Below are 21,853 nucleotides of genomic sequence, written 5' to 3' on the forward strand. Positions count from 1 at the left end.
AGTCAATTCTCATTAGAACCTAAAGGCAGGCAACAAATCCACGGCGCCCTTCAGAGCCAAGCCAAAATAATTCATTTTTCATCTCTCTGTGTCACATTTGTCATGTTTCTGCCAGCAGAAGGTGCAGCTGCAGCGGGATCTTTCTGAAGGGAGCTCTGAATAAATCACCTGTCACCTGCCAGCCTTGGCTGCCTTGTGCTGCTTTTGTTGTGTAACCATCAGTGATTTACACTCTGCCCCTCCTCTGCGTCTGAAGGCACTTTGGTGAGGCCACTGGAACGTGTCACTGTGTCAGAGCAAAAATCCTGAAGCAAAGAGCTTGTTCTCTGTGTGCCACCTCTGATCTTCTCCTAACTGGAATGTCACGTTTGCCCTGATGAGAGGCTTTTACGAGAGAGCTGAATATGAATTTAATAATTCATTTAAAATAGCGTTAAATCTGCTGCTGACATCTAGTGGGTGCCTGAATTTATAAATACTGGAGTGATCAGAAAACATGAAGCTTTTCTGTTTGGTTTATGAAGTCGTGTTGTCTTTGGATCAAAATATGACTGTGCTGAGTTTGGTGAAGGCAAATAAATGCTACAAAGATGTTAAACTGGTTATCAATGGAATGTGTCCCACAGTGACAGGAGGGGACACAAATTGATGCTTTTTTTTGGTCGTGGATGAGCTGAGATTTTGAATCCATCATCTCTGTCTGGAGCCCAGGTGTTGCACCTGAAGCACAGAAATCTCTCTTTCCTTTTCCATTTAGTTTTTTGTGCCACTCTCACATTTGCACAGGGGATGATGAGTGTGTTTTCATAAGCAAATACAGGACTCTGATATGTGTTCCTGTAGCCAAAAAAACACCAGTGGAAAGGGGGAATGATTGTCCCCTTAATGTGGTCTGAGGATTTCTGGTTAGCAGAAAATCTCCTCTTTGACTAGAAGTAAAGGTTCTCAGCTTTTGGCATGGTAGTTTAAAGAATAATTAATAATCCACAACTAAGTGGATTTGCTCTAACAAATTTGCTCTGTTACTTTGCTCTTACAATCAGTAATATCCCAATAATATTTTGCTCTTTGGGATTTTAGAAGGGACAGGAGATGGATGAAGGAAGATGAGGAATTAAAAAAAAAATAAAATCTTTCTATGAGAGAGATACTGAGGGGCTGGAGTGTGTCCAGAGACAACCCCTCCAGGGTTTTAACGAGAATTGAACTTCCAGTAGCAACAATTCTGAGTTGCTCTTGTTCAATTATGTAAATTGATAATGTTTATCAGATGATCTGGTTTGCTTCCTGTTTTAATGGGAAAAACAAACGTTTTTTGGGTGATAAATCCACTCACTGGACATGCTGAAAGCCAGAACTGGACAGAACTGGAGTTCTCCTTGGGTTTGTGATTAATGGGAGCAGCAGAGGCTCTTGCTGCTGCTTTATTATTGGTTTTGCAGTCAATAACAAGCGTTGGTCACTGGGACACTGAGTGACAAACCAACTCCATGACATCCACAACCCTGTCCAAAAAAAAAAAAACAAAACAAAACAAAAAAAGCTCCTTTTATTTCCCACTCTTTGTTTTCCAGGGGTTGATCCAGCATTACAGAAGGAATCCAGACCTCAGATGCCCGTCCCAACTGCAACTCCAGCCTCAGCTTCATCCTCCTCATCCTCATCCAAATTCCACCGAGCTCGTTCAGGGGGAGCCAGAGATGAACGTTATCGATCTGGTAAGGGCAAGGACCAGAGTTCCCCTCCCCAGGAATGTGCTGTGCCCTCTGAAGGAATCAAAATTATTATTACATCTGCCTCGGTGGTTCTCTGTAAGGAAACATCAGATTGTGGGGTGCTGGATCAAAACCACTTATAAGTAGAAAAAAAACCTAAATAATGCCACCTCGATTTTCCGGCTCGTTGGAAATTGTTGGGTGCAAATTGTTCACAGAATGGGAGAAAAAAAAAAAAAAACAAAACCAAACCCAAAAATCTTCTTTAACCACATCTGTAGGTGATCATAGTCAGTGAGGTGACAGGTAATAGCAGTTCCTGGAGCTTGGAGCAGCAGGAAAGGACTGCCCAGCACCTGCTGAGCTCCTGCTTCACTTCAGGAGAGGAGAAGCTGTTGACACCTATTTTTTGTTCCCAGGTTTTGTCTTTCACTTTGCAATAACAAGAATTAAGTTTCCTTCTCAAGGCAGGCAGATGAGGTTTATTAAAATCTTCCTTCTGCAGTGACACTGTCGTATCCCACCGTTTCATGGAGCATGAGGAGAGCCTGGTTTGGGTTTTGCAAAAGCAGGATTCAAAGACATTAATCTGAGAAGTGAATTTGGATATGGAAATGAATGCTCTCCCTGGTTTTTGTTCAGTTGATTTCTCCTCACCAGTGATGTGTCTTCCTTCAAAGAGCTCTGGGGGTTGCAGAGGGATGGAAACCTCTCATCCCAGCCTGTTTCAGCTCCTAATCAGCCTGCATTTACAGCCACAGTTAAACTTCCAAGATTTACATGTAATCTGCATCCATTTGGGAGCAGAAGGTTTTTCCTAAATCAGACAACTGTCACTTCATAGACCCGAGTTGCACCTGAGGCTGCACACACTTCTGTTCATATTTAAACTCTCCACAGGCAGATTTTAGGATAATCTTTGGTTGTGGGGAACAATCTGCCAGATTTCTTGTAAAAATTGCCAGAGACACGAGGATATAATGAGTTTAATCCAGAAATTTCCAGAGTAACAAACCTGGGCCCTTCATTCAGCTGGCTAACTTCAATTAGTTTCCTTGTTTAAAAAAAAAAAAAAAAGAGAATAAAAGGTGATGCTGCTCCTGGGATGGCAGAGGAGGGTCGTTGGGAAGGGATGAAAACAGGGATGTCATGAACAGGCAGATGGAGATGGTTGGAGGTGTGAGAGCCCCGTGTGTCCTCCTTCCTTTGATGCCTTGGAGTGTTGACCTGGAACAAAGAGTACACAAAGTTAAGGGAATAATGTGGATTTTTATTAAAGTCTTTCAATAGATACACCTTGGGCTGTCAGAAGCCTCCCAGTGGCTGCACCCAAAACAGATTGATGGTCAAGTTTTTCAGACGATTATAAATTCACTCTTATTTGCATATCGGGGTTAATTCTCCAATTCCAGCTTCAGGGAATGAAGTCATCTTCTCCCCTAGTTTGCTCCCCTCCAATTCACTTTTGTTGATACTTTTTGGGAGGCCTGAGGCTGTCTTTGGATCACAAACCTAGAGGAGGGGTTATTTTATAACTAAAACACGACGGCGGTTAACTAAACACTTCACCCGGAGTTCCCAGCCGCGCGCTGACGCAGCGCGGGCTTTGAAAACCAGAAAAATCTGAGTTCTTAAGGCATGCCCTCCCTGCTGTGCTGGTGCTGAAGGCAGCTGTGCCCTTCCCTCTGGCAGACATCCACACGGAAGCTGTGCAGGCGGCGTTGGCCAAGCACAAGGAGCAGAAGATGGCCCTGCCCATGCCCACCAAGCGCCGCTCCACCTTCGTCCAGTCCCCAGCTGATGCCTGCACTCCTCCAGGTGAGGCTGGGCCAGACTCTGCAGGGATCACACCTGACAAACAGCGCTCCTGCTGTTCTGGGAGGTGACCTCTCTTCCAGGAGTTTTGAAAGAACCGCGTGGTGGGAGTTTTGGGATGTCCTGGGTGAGGAGTTTGGACGTGGATGGTCCTTGTGGGTGCAACTCGGGGTGTTCTGTGGTTCAAAGTGGCAGGACTGAGGCCACTTCTCCTGTTTTTTGATGGATAACTCATGTCTTGATGTCATTAACGTTTGTTGCTCAGCACACCAGAGGAGGGGTTGCAGTGATGTTTGGTTTTGGGCAAGGAGCTCGGAGGGGTCCAGTGGAATTGCAGGACTTCTCTCACCCCTGGATGACATGGTGTCTGTCACGGTGCATGTGCAGCAGATATCAATAACCCTCTGTTTGCCAGCAGCTGGATGCACTGACTGACCGATGAGTCCATGTGGTTTTTGGCAGTGAACTTGTGTGTGGTGTCTCTTTGTGCAGAAGCATCGCAGCCATTTGGATTGACGGAAGTTCATCCGAATGTTATGAATCCACATCTCCTGCTGGATTCATAGCTCTGAAACTGCTCTGCTCCTCCTCCTCCTCCTCATTTCCTGTTTTACCACATTTCCTTTGTCCCTTCCTTTTCCCCCGGGGGGCTGATGCATGTTCCTGGTGTCTGCTTGGGTCTCAGCTCTGTGCTCACTCGTCCAGGACTGCAGCACATCCTGTGCTGGGGGAGTCACACAAAAACCCAGGTCAGCACTTCCAGCGTGGCTGGAGTCAGTCCTTTGCCTCAGCTCGTGTCTCTGGTCCACTCTGCCAAGTGGGTAGAACATGAATTTTGTAGTTTGATTTACCACTCGAGTGTAGACAGAAAATCACTTCGAAGAACACCTAAATTTTAGGCCAAAGCCACCTGGATGTTTGTATTTAGCACGGTACAACTCAACGTCTCAAGAGCCGAGTGCTTGCTTCACGGTAATTAAATCATTAGTTCACAATTTGGGGACAGCTGAGGTATCTGTGCTCTGGGACACACAGGAAGCAGTTCCTTGCTGTAGATTTCTCTGTTTTGTTTTGGGGTTGGGCCTTTTTGTTTGTTTTCTGCCAATTGAAAGGGCTCCATTTAGAGCCCCAGACAAAAGCATTTTCTGCTGTGGCCTTGGCACAGTTGTTTCCTGCGTTTTCTTTGTTCCTGGGACTTTGCAGTTTGACAACGACCCTGACCCCTCACTTTCCAGTTCAGAATGACCAGAGTTAAAGCAAAACAGCATCTGATACTCTGGAATGTGAATGGAAAAGTAATGAGAGTTAAGTTCTGGGCTTGGAGACCCCGGGGGAAGGCTGTTATCTGAGGAGGTGAATCAAACAGGGGGTGAGTGCGTTCCCACCGAACGATTCCGTCGCTTTAACCTCCGATTTGGCCTGTGGAAAACAGATCTCCCCGTGAAAGCCCGCGCTGTTGATATGTGATTGGAAAGAGCATGTTCAGTGCCATGTGCTTTTCCCTAAGCAGCTAGATTTTCTTTCTGCTTCCACACAGACACGTCTTCCGCCTCCGAGGACGAGGGCTCGCTCAGGCGCCAGGCTGCTCTCTCTGCTGCATTGCACCAGAGCTTACAGAATGCTGAGTCTTGGATCAACCGATCTGTTCAGGGGTCATCCACATCCTCATCAGCATCCTCTACACTTTCCCATGGAGAAGGCAAAGGGACCAGTGGGTCACTAGCTGATGTATTTGCCAATACTCGAATAGGTAGGAGCTGGGGTACGCACGAGAAACGATCGCTTCGAGTTCAGACCGTTGTTGATAAAGCTGCGAGTTTGTCCTTTGCAGAAGGGAAATTTGGAGCCAGAGGTTTGAGCTGGTGTCGATGGAACTTGGCTAGGGTTGGTTGGAGTTGTTCCCCTGAAGAATTTCAGAAGGTTTGAGGTGGTTGTAAAAAGGGAGAGTGGGGAGCAGGAGCTCGTGGAAGCGAGGGAAGACTCCAGGGACAGTGTGGACAGAGCAGGAGGCACAAATCTCTGTGTCCTGTGTTGCTTTTATGTCTCCAGCTCTTGAGAGCTCCCACGGGCACAAAGCTGCCCCGGTGCAAGTGGCATTTTCATCTGTGTCCTGCCCAATCCCTTAGGGGGTGTCTGTGCCTGTGGAGTGGGGAAATGCTGTGTTGAACATCCTCATTTTGCTCTGAGCCCCGATGGTTTATTGTCTGCCTTAGATCAGGGAAGAAAACGAACCAAACCCAGCCGTGTGTGTGCACAAATGAGCCTGTCATTAAAAAAAAAAACAGGGTTAGAGGAGTGCAGCTTTAGCCCCAGCTCTTCCATGACTGTCTGAGGAATAACCAGAGCATCCAGGTACTGAGGAGACGGAGCAAAATCTACAGATCTGGATACCCTGGGCTCAGTTTTCTGAGGCTCTGAGGTGCTCCTTGCTGCTGATGCTTCTGTATGAAATGGCCAAGTTTGTTTTTTGCTCTGTGTATGTTTGTCCTTTTTAGCTGCTGGTGAGGAAATTCCTGCACAGTAGGACATTGTCTGTATTTCATGTGCTCTCTGCTTCTGCTTAACTGGGTTGGGGCAAGCAGTGCATAGAAGTGCTGGTGATTTTATCTTTCACTTACTTACCTTCTGATTGCTGTGATTTTTCTTTGTTTATTTGCTGGGATGCAAATTGTTTCCTGAAATGGAAAACTGAGGAGATTGCCCATAAAATGCAGCCAATATAATTAATGTCTTTGAAGCAGAGGGGCTGTTTTTAATTGGAGCATGCAGAAGGCCACATTACCTTTTGCAGTGAATTAAAGGTAACATAGCTTTTTATCTCCAGAATCTCTACTGTCTGATCTAATTAGTGTCTCATGCAAAAAAAGAGAAGCTTTGAATCTTTGTCAGAATTATATTTGCCACATTCATCCCTTGTTAACACTGGTTTAAATGAATAGAACTCTCACATGCACAGTTCTGTACATCTCTCTCCTGAGAGCAGTAAAAAGTCCTGCAGATGTTTGGATTGTACAAATCCATGTCCTTTCCAGTGATTTTAAGAAGTTCAGTGCATAAGAAATATTCCTTGCTGCTGTGTCTCCGAAGGGATGCAGAAATGAGTCATTTTTTTTCTCCTTAGAAAGAGGGAAATCAACACAGAATCAATCCCAAAACCCTGTCAGTGGGAATTATTTGGGATTTGACTTCAGACTCTCTGTAAAACCCAACCTATAGTTTCAGATTGTTGGGTTTTTCCTTTGTGAGCAACAGTTGCTGCTGCTGTTGAGCCAGAATAGAATATTCTTGCCCTATCAGATGATTGAACCTGCTGGGTTGTGTAAAGAAACCCCACATAAGCAAAAATCCCTTGTTGAGGAGACAGCTCACTGCAGAATTCCTGCAGGATGCAGTTGCAGCCTGAAAGGCAGGACAGTGTCTTGCAGCTTGAAAAGAAGTAAGACCCAGCTCCCATTATTCATTGGATTTATTCTGTAGCTGCTGGACAAGCTCTGTAACCAGCCAGCTGGAAGGGATTGAAACCCAGCACAACTTTTGCTGATCTGCTTCGGTCAAATGCCCGCGTGTTTTGTTTTCAAAAGCCCTCACTCACAAAAAAAAGCTAAATAGTAGAATTCTAGCAAGAGAGATCAGTGCATAGGTGAGGGAGGGATTTGTTCTGGACTTTGGATGTTTCAGAGCTCATGTGAATCTCAAACTTGGAGAAAAAAAAAAAACAAAACTATTTATTTCCTTTTTTTTTTTTTTACAGTACTGAATGTCAAGAGAATGAGCTTCAAGGTTAGAAACCAAGAACAGAAATTATATTTTGCTGAAGCACTTTCCTGACACGGACAAAACCTTGTGCCTTTGGTTTTTTTTGGTTTCCAGGACAGATACTGTGCCTGTCCTAGAGCTGCTGAACCTTTAGGAATCAGCGTCTTTAGCCTTAATGAGAGTTCCCATACATCCAGCCCCTTCAACCCTTAGGATTATTGGTAACACTGACACTTTACCTAGCTGGGGGATGATAAAAGGTGCATTTAGCAGCTTTCTTCTTTTTTTTTTTTTTTTGTTTAGAAAGTTTCTCAGTCCCCCCAGATGTCACAGCAACTACCTCCACGCCGTCGGCGCGGCCGGCAGCCATCGACCTCCCTCCCTCTGGAATTGTGAAGGGGATGCACAAGGGATCCAACCGCTCCAGCCTCATGGACACTGCAGATGGTAGGAAACCTTTGGGGCCCCCAGGAGCTGCAGCAGTGTTCAGAGAGAGCCTTGGATTGATGGATTTGTCATTTATTCTTCCGACTCCCGTCGATCCCGTCGAAAGCGCTCCGCCAAGTCGGGAGCGGTTTTTTGGTTTTAAGGTGTTGCTGTGCTGCTGTGGTGGTGTTGGAATTCCTTCCTAAGACAGGGTGGGCAGGCATTTGGGAGTGCCCAGGGAGGTGGTGGAGTCCCAAATCCCTGGAGAATTCCAGGCAATGAGTGGATGTGGCACTGAGCTCTTGGGTCTTTCCCTCCAGGTGTTCCCGTGAGCAGCAGAGTGTCCACAAAAATTCAGCAGTTGCTGAACACCTTGAAAAGACCTAAAAGACCACCCCTGAAAGAATTCTTTGTGGATGACTTTGAAGAAATCGTGGAAGGTAATGGCACAAATGATGGTTTTATTGCACATTTGGTACAATTAGATACTCGGGGAGCTGAGTTCTTTGTGCTGTTGTTCTCAAGGTTGACTCAGATTCACTATTTGCAGCAGCTTCCATGAACAGTCTGACCCAAACCCAATGTTTGAAGTAATTTGCTGATCTGTTGAGCTTTCCTCAATACTAAACTTCTTAAATATTTAAATAGATTTTTCAACCCCCTTTGTTTGCCTGGGCCACTTTAATTAATTTCCCAAAGGGGATTGTCCTCACTAGTAATTTCATTCCAGCGTTCTTTTCTTTTCTGCAGTTCTGTGCTCCTTTCCTTACTGATGTGTTGAACACCTTTGAACAACAATCCTGGGGGAGGACTCTGTTGCTGATGTCTTGTTTTATGCAAGACTTCCTAGGAAATGGGATGGAATAGGTTGTTCAGTCCTTTTCCCTCATTTCCTTTAGGTTTGCTTTCAGCTCGTTTCAACCTGAACTGTCGGGTGACGAAGACAGAAAATATCATTTTCCTTGGATTGTGTCAAATAATCCTGTATCTCAATATTATGTAAAAGAATGTATCTCAATACATAGAATAATCTGTATCTCAGTAGATACTGGAAATATTATTGGATTTTCTCAGTTCCTCAGCCTGACCCGAACCAGCCCAAGCCCGAGGGCCGCCAGATGACCCCAGTGAAGGGAGAGCCCCTGGGGGTGGTCTGCAATTGGCCTCCTGCCTTGGAAGCAGCTCTGCAACGCTGGGGAACCACTCAGGCCAAATGTCCCTGTCTGACAGCCCTGGATGTGACAGGAAAACCAGTTTATACCCTCACTTATGGTGAGTTGAGCCTCCACTCTGCCTTCTGCTGCTCAGCTGCTCCCGAGAGCACAGAGCTCATGGGTTTAGACCAAAAAACCTTTCCTGGTTTTATGAGTGTTGTGGACAGAGCAGTGTGTCACTGGAGGTGGTAAAAAAAGGTGGGAGCTGTTCTCTCGTGCTGCTCCATCCTGAGCAAGGCTCTGTTCTGTTCTCTGTGTTCCAGGCAAACTGTGGAGCAGAAGTCTCAAGCTGGCCTACACCCTGCTTAATAAACTGGGGACCAAAAACGAGCCTGTGTTAAAACCTGGAGACAGGGTAATTAATGATTTGGGGGCTCTCTGCTTATTCTTCTGGAGGGAAATGAGGTGTTTTGGGGCTGGAACTTAGCACAGACACCATGGTCAGACTGACCCCAGGGACAGGGCTGCTTGGGACAGAAATTGGTGGGATTTTTCAGAGATCCTGACAGAAATTATTGGAATTTTTTCAGGGATCCTGACAGAAATTAGTGGGATTTTTTCAGGGGTCCTGACAGAAATTAGTGGGATTTTTCAGGGGTCCTGACAGAAATTGGTGAAATTTTTCAGAGGTCCTGACAGAAATTAGTGGGATTTTTTCAGAGGTCCTGACAGAAATTAGTGGGATTTTTTTCAGAGGTCCTGACAGAAATTAGTGGGATTTTTTCAGGAGTCCTGACAGAAATTACTGGGATTTTTTCAGGGATCCTGACAGAAATCGGTGAAATTTTTCAGGGATCCTGACAGAAATTATTGTGATTTTTTCAGGGATCCTGACAGAAATTATTGGGATTTTTTCAGGGGTCCTGACAGAAATAGGTGGGATTTTTCAGGGATCCTGACAGAAATTATTGTGATTTTTTTCAGGGATCCTGACAGAAATTATTGTGATTTTTTCAGGGATCCTGACAGAAATTAGTGGGATTTTTCAGGGGTCCTGCCAGAAATTGGTGAGATTTTTTTCAGGGATCCTGACAGAAATTGGTGGGATTTTTCAGGGATCCTGACCTAAATTGGTGGGATTTTTTCAGGGATCCTGACAGAAATTGGTGAAATTTTTCAGAGGTCCTGACAGGAATTATTGGGATTTTTTCAGGGGTCCTGACAGAAATTGGTGGGATTTTTTCAGGGGTCCTGACATAAATTGGTGGGATTTTTCAGGGGTCCTGACAGAAATTGGTGAAATTTTTCAGAGATCCTGACAGAAATTAGTGGGATTTTTTCAGGGGTCCTGACAGAAATTAGTGGGATTTTTTCAGGGGTCCTGACAGAAATTAGTGGGATTTTTTTCAGGGGTCCTGACAGAAATTGGTAGGATTTTTTCAGGGGGTCCTGCCAGAAATTAGTGGGATTTTTCAGAGATCCTGACAGAAATTATTGGAATTTTTTCAGGGATCCTGACCTAAATTGGTGGGATTTTTCAGGGGTCCTGACAGAAATTGGTAGGATTTTTTCAGGGATCCTGACAGAAATTGGTGGGATTTTTTCAGGGATCCTGACCTAAATTGGTGGGATTTTTCAGGGGTCCTGACAGAAATTGGTGGGATTTTTTCAGGGATCCTGACTCCTCTGTGAGCAACTTCTCTGGTCTTTGAAATCCATCAGCAGCTCTGAGGGAAATGCACAGTTTGATCTCTGTGGGAGGAAAAATGTGAAAACACCACCAAGTTTTATGACTTTTAGCCACTCTAGATTGTGGACTTTGCCATTTTGCACTTGTGGCTTGCAGGTTGCCCTTGTGTATCCCAACAACGACCCCGTGATGTTCATGGTGGCATTTTATGGCTGTCTGCTGGCAGAAGTGATCCCAGTGCCTATAGAGGTACCTCTTACCAGAAAGGTAACGTTGATGGAACTTGGAGGAGCCCTGTGGGATGGAAACCAAGTCAGGCTCAGCCTCTGACAACCTTTTCACAGCCTCCAGCTGCTGCCTGAGCTGCTCTCTACCAACCAGGACCTTTGGGAGCCTGAAATAGCATTGAAAAATGGAAAAACTTATTGACCAGAGCTGGGCTGAGCAGCTGGAGATGGTCAATTCTCCTAAATGATGCAGTTTTCACTTCCTTATTGCAAATAATTTATACAGAGCGGATTTTAGTGTGGAGCTGCCCCCCTGACTGATGGGAGGGGGCTCAATCCAGCCTTGCTGAGCTCTGCCAGGCTCTGATTTTGCTGGAGATGGAGGTGCTTAGTATTCCTGAAGACTTTGAGGCACTTTTTTTGGTAAATTATTTGCTCCACAAAGTGCTTTCTTTACCTTTAGCAGAACTTTTGCACTGTTATTGCTGTGTCAAGAGCTGTGTGAAGCTCCAGGATTTTACAAGAGGAAACAAAAACCAAAAAAATAAACAAAAAAATGGCAAAGTTAAGGCAGGAGAGGTGGCAATGAGCTGGGAACACTCAGGGACACCCAGAGCTTTGGTTTCATTCTCTGCTCTGTGACAGACTGCTATAGCAACCAAATGCAAAATTAAAACTTCCCCAGTGTTTGCCCAATCAGTTTCTCCTCATTTGATCATTGTGCAACAGCAATTGGCTCCAGGGGATAGAGAGGTCTCGTTATTCCACTGTAATTACATGTTTGGCTTTTTTTTTTTGGCCTCTCAATTCCTCTTTGCAGCATCTGGGTTTCCATTAATGCCAGGAGATGATGGGTGCTGGGCAAGGAGCTCTTGTTTTCCCTGGATTTCACATCCAGTGCCTTTTAACCTTGCCAGTGCTGCATTTCATGGGGTCACAGGATGGTTTGAGTTGGAAGGGGCTGTAGACACCATCCAGTTCCATCCTTTGCCATGGGCAGGGACACCTTCCAGTAGCCCCAGTCACTCCAGTTGTGATTCTAAATGTGTGTGGGGATGGGTTATTTCCTTCTTTTCCTTGCCATTCCTCCCCCCCAAGTCCTCAGAGCATTATCAAACCTTGGCTTTTGGGAAGGGAAAGGTGACTTTTGTCATTTTGGAACAGGAGTGACTTTTCCCCCCTCTTCCCTCAGGATGCTGGTGGGCAGCAGATTGGTTTCCTGCTGGGGAGCTGTGGGATTGCTCTGGCCCTCACCACTGAAGTGTGTCTGAAAGGGCTCCCAAAAACCCAGAACGGAGAGATTGTGCAGTTTAAAGGTGAGCTGGTTATAGATTGGCTTTAAATCGTATTTCTGCTGCAGCTGAACCATCTGAAAGGAGCCCTCTGAAGGCATTTAGTGGGTGAGCTAAAGGATCAACTGCTGATCCACCACCAAATTGTTGTGGTTGTGGTGAGATCCACCCCTGTGTCTGACTCAGCTGCTCTGATATTCTGGGGGTCACCTCCCAAGGCAGGGCTGAGCTCAGGCCCCTTCATTTGGCAGCTTCTAAGGCACTTTTATTCCCAAGCTTTATTTAGGAATGCTGCAGGGATCTTCCCTGAGGAGAGGAAGAACCTTGTTGCCCACTGAAACTCCCTGATGAGAAAAGAGATGAACCTTCTGGCCTTGGCTTGGAATTTTGCTGGTGGAACTGAACAAATGATGGGCTTTATTGTGTTCTTGCCGAATATAAACCCCTCAATAAATAAACTGACATTAATGTCCCGTTTTCATTTTGGCTCCAGGTTGGCCCAGACTCAAATGGGTTGTGACAGATTCAAAATATCTCTCCAAATCTCCCAAGGACTGGCAGCCCAACATCTCAGCAGCAGGAACTGAGCCAGCATATATTGAGGTAAGTGGTGAATGGGGAATAGAAAAGACCGTGCCTGAGCTGAATTTAATGTTCTAATCACCAGAGAGAGAATAGTTTCACCTCACTCCTTTAAACTTCCCACTCTCCTGCCACTGAAACGAGTCTTTCACTGGGGACATCCTGCTGTGAAGCTCAGTTTAGGTTTGAATCCCTTTGTGGCTTTGAGCACTGCTTGGAATAAGCTGGAGATGTTTTTTTTTTTTTTCTTTTTTTGTTCCAAAAAAGTGAGAGCTGGAGGCAGCTGAGCTCTGAGGTGGTGTTTGATACCACCCATTTCTGACAGTGCTTGAGGCAGCAGCAGTTGGAATTCTCTGGCCTTGCTGATTTTTGTTGGTGCTCCAGAAGGCGACTTGTAGTGACTGCAGCCGTTTTCAGTGGTGGTTCAGCCATCCTGAAATCCCAGTTTGGCTTCCCAGTTTGTTCCAGGAGCAGCAGTGACAGTGAGATAAACACAAACACATTCATTTTATTCTATTTTCCCCCTCCCATCTCCATGGAGATTTCCTGTGTGTGTGTTTGTGTGCCACCACAATAACCATCTCCTCGGCTCGGAGCTTTCACACAGATGGGGTTTTTTTTTTTTTTTTTTTGGGTTGATCTCAACAGCTTTAAGAGACAACTTTCATTTTCACAGTGGATTCTGTGATTTAACTTCCTTCCTAAGTGGGATCCAGAGCTCTCCCTGATTCTCTTTTTCCTCCTGTGCAGTACAAGACCAGCAAAGAGGGCAGTGTCATGGGTGTCACCGTGTCCCGTGTGGCCATGCTGGCCCACTGCCAAGCCTTGTCTCAGGCCTGCAACTACTCTGAAGGTGGGTGAGGCCACAGAACATCAAAGGAATTAAAAGCTGACAACATTGTTTTAAGGGGTTTCTCATATCTTGAGCAGCTTGTCTCTGAGTAACCAATATTTACTGCGAAAAAGAAAAGTGGAAAAGTGCGGATTAATTCTCCCCCTAAAAGTGAAAATCAGCTGTGAGGTTTTTTCCCATTCAAAACTGCAGCATTTTCGCTGCCATGATGAAGAGGAATAAAAAGTGGGATTTATTTCATGTCTGTGAAGTTGTGGAGTTTGTTCTGGTGAACCAAAAATAGGAGCAAATGACTGAAAAATGTAACATTTTCCAACGAGCTCAAGTCCCCTCTCAGTGCACTGATGGCCCATGGAAATGTCTTCCCCAACTTTCATTGCTGACAGTGTGTAAATGCCAAAGTTTCTGGGGCTGTGAGGTTTTTTGGGTAACCCAGAAGTGGAGGTTGGAAGGTGCTGGTGGTATTCCAGAGGGGTTTTGCTGTAGGTGCTGATTTATTCTGGTCTGCTTTTTAAATCCAGCGAATTCCTACATCCACGAGCGAAACTATTTATAGAGCTGTAGGTCACAGAGCTTTAAAATGCAAAATTTGCCTTTTAGGATCCATCTCTTGAGCTCTCAGCAGTGCTGAGAGTCAGGGCTTCAATGATGTTCTCTGGCTCCCCTTCCCTCCACTGCTGCTGCATAATGAGCTTCAGCCCCTTGCTGTCCTCCTGATGGACATTTCAGGCTGAAATGTGATTTCCTTGCAGCTTTCTGGATATGTTCCTGCTCAGGAATGGACAAAAAAAAAATTTTTTTTTTGTTTTTGCATGACAGAGAGCTCTGATCAGTAACACAAAGCAATCAGACAGAGCCCTGGGCTTGCCCTGTGGAGCAGCTCTGACACATCACTGACAGGTTTATCCCTGTGCAGATCCCAGCAGAAATGATGGGCACAGTTGCACTTGACAGCTTCACCTTTCTTTCCCCAGGTGAAACGATCGTGAACGTGTTGGATTTTAAGAAGGATGCAGGGCTGTGGCACGGCATTCTGACGGTGAGTTGAGGCTTGCCAGAGCTCTCTGTAATGAGAGATTAATGATTAGATGGGATATTAACTAAAATTTCTTCCCTGGGAGGGTGGGCAGGGTGCCCAGAGGAGCTAGAGCTGCCTCTGGATCCCTGGAAGTGTCCAAGGCCACGTTGGATGGGGCTTGGAGCCACCTGGGACAGTGGAAAGTGTCCCTGCCCATGGCAGGGGTGGGATGAGATGAGCTTTCAAATCCCTCCCAACCCATTTCAGAATTCCACGATTCTGTGACAACAGTCACATTTTAGTCCATGGCTGAGGACCATGACCTGTTAAAAACAACCATTTCTCTCCCTGCCAGAGCTGCAGTTCTCTGGGGGAACGACAGAATCATCCTGACTAAACCTCTGAATTCATGATGGGGTGGAAGTTGATGGGAACTGAAGGTGATTTATTTCTGATAACTCGATGAAAGGTTTGTGATCCCTTTCCAAACAATCTTTTTGCCTGCTTTTCAGAATGTAATGAACAAGCTGCACACTATCAGCGTGCCCTATTCTGTGATGAAAACCTGTCCTCTCTCCTGGGTGCAGAGAGTTCACGCCCACAAAGGTAAATCAGAAGGATCCAGAACTTCAGCTTGGAGTTCTCAGGATCCACGAGGGAGGGGCATTAAAAATCTCAAATGCCTTAAATCTTTCTTGCTCTAACGTGCCAAATCTCGAGGGCCAAGAGTTTCACTGATGTCTAAAGATAGCTGATTTTTATTTTGTGATGTGATTTTCTCGATCCTCAGGCAGAGCTGGAGCTCATCTCTCTTAAGACTCAACGAGAGATTTTTTAAGCCCCATGTTGTGTAGATACTTGTCAAACTCCTTGCCTTGGTCACTTGCCAGAGGCTGGAACAGGAATGTGACAGCTTGGGGAGGACAGGGGACTTTGCCATTTATTTCTGTGCACAAACCCCTGATGCCATTTCAGTGGTGGGGACTTGGTGACCTGGAGCCAGTTCCTTTTGGGAAACCAAGAAAAGGGTAGAGTGCAGCAGGAGCCCTTGATCCCTGGCCTCTTTGGGGGCCTTCAGAGGGTGATAATGATTTATGGCCGTGATGATGACAGACCCTGGCTCAGGTGGTGGCAGTGCCACAGCAGATGCCATTGTTGTGTTGGCTTTGCTGTCACTGCACTCTCAGTATTTAAGGCTTAAGTGAGAATTCCTTCATTTGGGGGGTCTCAAACTGTGCATCCATGTAAAAAACAACAACGGGAAGCTTTGATTTGTCCTGAGGTGTTGCTCCTGTGCCTGTTGCAGCAAAAGTGGCTCTGGTGAAGTGTCGGGACTTGCACTGGGCCATGATGGCCCATCGGGACCAAAGGGACGTGAGCCTGAGCTCCCTGAGGATGCTGATTGTCACCGACGGCGCCAACCCCTGTGAGTGTCCCCAGCCCCTGGGAGTGAGTGTCCCCAGCCCCTGGGAGTGTCCCCAACCCCTGGGAGTGTCCCCAGCCCCTGGGAGTGTCCCCAGCCCGTGTCCCCAGCCCCTGGGACTGAGTGTCCCCAGCCCCTGGGAGTGTCCCCAAACCCTGTGAGGGAGTGTCCCCAGCCCCTGGGAGTGTCCCCAGCCCCTGGGAGTGTCCCCAGCCCCTGGGAGTGTCCCCAGCCTCTGTGAGTGTCCCCAGCCCCTGAGACTGAGTGTCCCCAGCCTCTGAGTGTCCCCAGCCCCTGGGAGTGTCCCCAGCCCCTGGGAGTGTCCCCAAACCCTGAGTGTCCCCAGCCCCTGGGAGTGTCCCCAGCCCCTGGGAGTGTCCCCAGCCCCTGGGAGTGTCCCCAGCCCCTGGGAGTGAGTGTCCCCAACCCCTGTGACTGAGTGTCCCCAGCCCCTGGGAGTGTCCCCAGCCCCTGGGAGTGTCCCCAGCCCCTGGGGTGGTCCCCAGCCCCTGGGAGTGAGTGTCCCTAGCCCCTGGGAGTGAGTGTCCCCAGCCCCTGGGAGTGTCCCCAACCCCTGGGAGTGTCCCCAGCCCCTGGGAGTGAGTGTCCCCAACCCCTGTGACTGAGTGTCCCCAGCCCCTGGGAGTGTCCCCAGCCCCTGGGAGTGTCCCCAGCCCCTGAGACTGTCCCCAGCCCCTGTGAGAGATCCTGCAAAGCAGGAAAAGGGTGAGTTGGATGGGGACAGTGTTGATAAAATTTTATCAGTGTTGATAAAATCAGTGTTGATAAAATCAGTTGTTCAGGCTGGAAAAGACCTTTAAGACCATTGAATCCAACCCTTAACCTCACACTGTGTTCGCCACTAAACCCTGTCCCCAAGTGCCACATCCACCAATCCTTTAAATCCCTCCAGGGACTGTGATTCCACCCCTGCTCTGGGTGGAATCCAGTGTCTGAACATCCAGTCTGGGCTTGTTCCAGTGCCTCACCATCTTTTGAGAGAGGAGATTTTCCTTAATACCCAACCTAAAACCTCCCCAGCACGACTCGAGGCCACTTCTCCTGTAGTCTCCCAAATCCTCCTCCTGCCCCTTCCTGTCTAGATGGGCATGAAATCCAATTGTGTGAAGTCCTAGTGGCATCTTTTCTTTCTTCCTAGGGTCTGTTTCCTCCTGTGATGCCTTCCTGAGCTTGTTTCAGAGCCACGGGCTCAAACCAGAGGCCATTTGTCCCTGTGCCACCTCCCCCGAAGCGATGACCGTGGCCATCCGGAGGTAACAGATTGAGTCCTCCAGGCTGGGCTTTGCTCACCCTTGGGTTGCTCTTGGAGTTGATTTAAGCATGTGATAAACTCCTCTGACATTTACTGTGTGTGCTCAGCTCCTGAAGTGGCTGAGCTGTTAAAGCTCTCTGCTGAGATCTCAGTGATTCCTGAGCTGTGTGACAGCTCAGCAGTGTCCTGAGTGCTGCTTTTCCTCCCTGATTCCCACAGCCTGGAGTTGAGATCCTTTGGACATTCTCATACTTTTTTTCTGTCCATTCTGTAAGGAGCAGCCTTGCCATCACGTTGTCTTGGAGTTTGGGGTTTGCCATGGGCTGAGATAAGGAGCTGGCAGAGGAGCTGCAGTGCCCAGGAACATAATTCCTTAGGGATTGAAAAAACGTGGCTCCTTTGGGTGGAGATCCTTATTGCCATCGAAGTTTGAAACGATTCTGCAGAGCAGAGACACTGAATACACCTTTTTGTGTTTCTGTGCCATCTGACACCGAGCCCAAATGCCTGACTGAGTGTATTTATTGATTTTGTGTCCTTCCCAGGCCTGGAGTCCCCGGGGCTCCTTTGCCAGGCAGAGCAATCCTGTCCATGAACGGGCTGAGTTTCGGTGTGATTCGGGTCAACACTGAAGATAAAAACTCTGCTCTCACTGTCCAGGACGTCGGGCACGTGATGCCAGGAGGTAAAAAACAGGCAGGAGGCTCATGTGAGATGTTTTTTGGGGAAGTTTTAGGAGCAAAACTGATCAATGTTCTCTCCCATATCAGCCTCGATGTGGGAGAGGTGGGGCAGGGCCAAACTCAGTCATTTCTGTCACCATTAAATGTGTCAGTTCTCACTCAGGGCAAAGTTGGGGAGCTGTTTTAACAAAACCTCATTTGTCCTAGGCATGATGTGTATAGTGAAACCAGATGGGCCACCCCAGCTCTGTAAAACAGACGAGATTGGTGAAATCTGTGTGAGCTCCAGAGCAGGAGGGATGATGTACTACGGGCTGGCAGGGGTGACAAAGAATACTTTCGAGGTATGTCTAACAGAATGCATCTTTCCTGCCTCATTTTCCATATAAAACTGGAGCTCTTGGCTTTGTAACTGAAGTGTTCATGTTATTTTTTTTTTAAACACACAATGGAAAACTGCTTGCACTTAGAGATACTCAGAATCCCTCCCACAAACATCTCCCACCCTGCCAAAACAAGGGCTGTACGAAGGATTCCCTTCTCTTCTCCTCTTCCCTTCACTGACTTTAAGCACAATTCTTGAAATGGGGAAAGTTTTTTTCTCTCCTGAGGCTGCTTTACCTCCAGTGTCTTCCCTTGTGTTGCAGGTGATCCCTGTGAACTCCTCTGGCTCTCCAGTGGGCGAAGTTCCCTTCGTGCGTTCCGGCTTGCTGGGATTTGTTGGACCTGTACGTGAGGCACTTGCATTGCTCTGACCCCTCAGCTTTCTGCAGCAAAGCTTTTGGGGGAAGGAAGAGCTCTCTCTGAGCTCCTCCTCGCTTGTCTTGCAGGGCAGTTTGGTGTTTGTGGTAGGGAAGATGGACGGGTTGCTGACGGTGAGCGGGAGAAGGCACAACGCCGATGACATCGTGGCCACTGGGCTGGCTGTGGAGTCCATCAAAACAGTTTACAGAGGAAGGTGAGCACAACAAACTCCCCAGACACTGCTGCATGTAATAAACTGGATCAGAAGCTTTGGTTTTTTTTTTTTTTTTTTTTTTTTTTATTTCTCTTTGGGTAGCTCAGTTAAAGTAAACGTATTTTTTTGATTTAGGTAGTAATTGCCCTGATTCTGCCCAGCACAGATCTTTTTTCTCCACTATCCAGCCTGGCTTTTCATCAAGTCTGTGCTTTAGGGAAAGCAATCAAGGAACAAGATACAGCCACATGGAGAAATTAATTCTCTGTCTCTGCAGAGTTGCAGTCGTTAGCTGCTGGCTGATGCAGCAAAGAAGAGTTTCATTAATGTCCAGAGATACTTGATTTTTATTTAGCAGTTGTGGATCTAATTTTCTAGTTCTTCAGCTCATATCTCTGAGACTTAGTGAGAGATTTGAAACCATCCTGTAGGTGCCTTTAAATCTCCTTCCATTTGTGCTTTGCCAGAAGCTGGAACAGGGATGTGACAGCAGGTTGGGAGACTGTGCCATATGGAAATTTCCTCAGAAAGTGCAATTAACCCCTCCAATACACCCCAGTCTTTCCTTTTGACTCATGGCTAATTAATTCCTTGATTCTTTTTTTTTTTTGTTTTGCCCCGTGGTTATTTTACACAAACTCTGTCTTTCACCTCTCCTTTGGCTTCCTGTTTCCAAGGAGTGAAACTGGAGCTTGGCTCTGCCCTTTTCCTTTAGGATTGCTGTGTTCTCTGTGTCTGTGTTCTACGACGAGAGGATCGTGGTGGTGGCAGAGCAGAGGCCAGATGCTTCTGAGGAGGACAGCTTCCAGTGGATGAGCAGAGTGCTGCAGGTACAACCAGCCTTGGGCAGGCTGAGCTGGAGCAGAGACTGGGGCAGAGCTGAGGGAATAAAGTAGATTTTTATTAAAAGGTCTTTAGGGTACGCTTTGGGCAATATACAAGAGCCTGGTCAGGGCTAAGAGAATAAAGTAGATTTTTATTTTTTTTTAAAAAAGGTCTTTAAGGGTATGCCTTGAGGGGGATAATGCCTTGGGAAGGTTGAGCTGGAACAGACTGGGCAGAGCTGAGAGAATAAAGTAGATTTTTATTAAAAGGCCTTAAAGGTACACCTTGGGCAGGGCAAGAGCCTGGTCAGGGCTATGCCCAAGGTGGGCACAAAATGGGCACAAAATGGGCACAAAATGGGCATAAAATGGGCATAAAATGGACCCACAATGGGCACAAAATGGACCCAAAATGGGCACAAAATGGGCACAAAATGGACCCAAAATGGACCTAAAATGGGCACAAAACAGTCACAAAATGCACAAGTCAGTCACGAGGTCTCACCCTTTTATAAGTTTTGGTCCATTTGCATCTTGGGGTTTAATTGTGCAATTACAGCTTCAGATTATGAGGTCCCATCCTTCTTGTTTTCTCACTTCAGTCCACTGTTATTTATGCTTTTGGGTCTGAAAACTTGGAATAGTTGTGCTTGGTCTTCAGCAGGAAAAGGATTTGTTTTGTGTCCCTGCTCTGTGCAGAGCTGAGTGACACTGACTGCACCCCTGGGCAGCACAGAATGTGAAAATCATGAAAACTAAAACTTAAATCCTGCTGGTTTTGGGGTGTGGGCAGAGCAGAGGCCAGTGGCATGGCCCAGGGCTGGAGGTACCACAAACTTTGCATCCCTCTTGGCACAAGGTGTTTGTGCAGGGTCACAGGCTGTGTCCAGGCTGTTCTGGTGTGTCCTGAGGGAAAACTGGAGTGACAGGACAAGGGGGATGGCTTCAAACTGAAAGAAGAGAAATTGAAGTGAAATTTTGGGAAGAAATTGCTCAGCCAGTCTGGGATTCCATGAAAGTCCTGGGAGAGCAGAGGAGCTCTGGCAGCCACCTCTCAGAACTGTGCTCAAGCTTTGGAGTTGTGCTTTTAGTCTGGATCATGTGCAGCTCAGAGCTTGGCTTTAAAGCCACTCTTCTCTTTGGAGATGCATTTTTCATCAGGGAAAATGAGCAGGGAAAGGCCAGAACAGCTGAATGAGCGTGGTCCTAAAAGAATGAGTAGCAAATCCTTCCTTTGAGAGCTGCCTTGCACTGCATGTGTGTCATTCCAGGAATGACATTCAGGGAGTGAAGTGTGCAAGCTGGGGTGGAAAATCAGGGAAGTACCTGGTGCTCTGAATAATGGATCAGATGTCTGAATGCTGAGGTGGGCAGGAGGGAACAGAATGTGACGGTTCACAGGAGACAGATGGATACAATCCCGAGATCAGAATCGTGTGATTCATCAGGCAGCCGTGGATATTTTGGGATTTTGGTCATGAAAGATTTAAAAATGGATTTGGTGTCTGTGAAATGGGCTGTAAAGGCAGGGATGTACCCAGCACTTCAGACTCGCTGGTGGCACAGAAATCAAAATGGGACGTCAGTGCTCCACTCACTCCTCCTGCACCTCACAAGTCTGGGGATTTCTTTGCAGTGTTTCAGTGCATCAGCAGCAGCAGATTGTGTCCAGCAGTGCCAGGAATGCCAGTGACCATCTCTCTTTTCTCCAGGCAATCGACAGCATTCACCAAGTGGGTGTTTACTGCCTCGCTCTGGTGCCAGCCAACACATTGCCAAAAACTCCGCTGGGAGGGATCCACATCTCCCAAACCAAACAGCACTTTCTGGAGGGCTCTCTGCACCCCTGCAACATCCTCATGTGCCCACACACTTGTGTGACAAACTTGCCAAAGCCCAGGCAGAAACAGCCAGGTAACCTTGAACCCTTTTTGGTGGTGTTAAACTGAGGGGCTCAGTGTCTCAGCCCCAGGAGCCCGGGTGATGTGTCCTACTCCCTGTCCCACCTGCTGGGGACCAGAACCTGCCTTGTGCCCCGTGGCTGGGACCTGTTCCAGACCTCTCTTTTGCATAGATTAATCAGGAATTTTGATTCCCACCTTTGAACTCGCTGAGATTCTCCCTGCTGATGAATAGAGAGACCAGCAATGCCTGCTGAGCTCCC

At 47.1% G+C, this 21,853-nt stretch overlaps 1 protein-coding gene across 3 annotated transcripts in view; it reads left to right on the forward strand.

The window, feature by feature from the left end:
- Positions 1 to 21,853, forward strand: part of DIP2B (disco interacting protein 2 homolog B) — a 60,872-nt gene that overhangs the window by 28,277 nt on the left and 10,742 nt on the right. The window contains exons 3-23 of one of the 3 annotated variants that reach the window (XM_066337694.1): positions 1,575 to 1,718; positions 3,408 to 3,533; positions 5,068 to 5,280; positions 7,590 to 7,733; positions 8,033 to 8,152; positions 8,787 to 8,984; positions 9,190 to 9,281; positions 10,713 to 10,823; positions 11,976 to 12,099; positions 12,569 to 12,678; positions 13,408 to 13,510; positions 14,485 to 14,549; positions 15,041 to 15,134; positions 15,835 to 15,954; positions 17,111 to 17,225; positions 17,770 to 17,909; positions 18,115 to 18,251; positions 18,555 to 18,635; positions 18,738 to 18,865; positions 19,581 to 19,695; positions 21,402 to 21,603. In XM_066337694.1, the coding sequence (XP_066193791.1) occupies positions 1,575 to 1,718; positions 3,408 to 3,533; positions 5,068 to 5,280; positions 7,590 to 7,733; positions 8,033 to 8,152; positions 8,787 to 8,984; positions 9,190 to 9,281; positions 10,713 to 10,823; positions 11,976 to 12,099; positions 12,569 to 12,678; positions 13,408 to 13,510; positions 14,485 to 14,549; positions 15,041 to 15,134; positions 15,835 to 15,954; positions 17,111 to 17,225; positions 17,770 to 17,909; positions 18,115 to 18,251; positions 18,555 to 18,635; positions 18,738 to 18,865; positions 19,581 to 19,695; positions 21,402 to 21,603 (2,682 nt within the window). The remainder of the gene's footprint in view (positions 1 to 1,574; positions 1,719 to 3,407; positions 3,534 to 5,067; positions 5,281 to 7,589; positions 7,734 to 8,032; positions 8,153 to 8,786; positions 8,985 to 9,189; positions 9,282 to 10,712; positions 10,824 to 11,975; positions 12,100 to 12,568; positions 12,679 to 13,407; positions 13,511 to 14,484; positions 14,550 to 15,040; positions 15,135 to 15,834; positions 15,955 to 17,110; positions 17,226 to 17,769; positions 17,910 to 18,114; positions 18,252 to 18,554; positions 18,636 to 18,737; positions 18,866 to 19,580; positions 19,696 to 21,401; positions 21,604 to 21,853) is intronic. The other 2 variants (XM_066337695.1, XM_066337696.1) reach the window with 2 other exon arrangements.

This window comes from Sylvia atricapilla, chromosome 29 (assembly GCF_009819655.1).
Source record: "Sylvia atricapilla isolate bSylAtr1 chromosome 29, bSylAtr1.pri, whole genome shotgun sequence".
Classification (NCBI taxonomy): Eukaryota; Metazoa; Chordata; class Aves; order Passeriformes; family Sylviidae; genus Sylvia; species Sylvia atricapilla.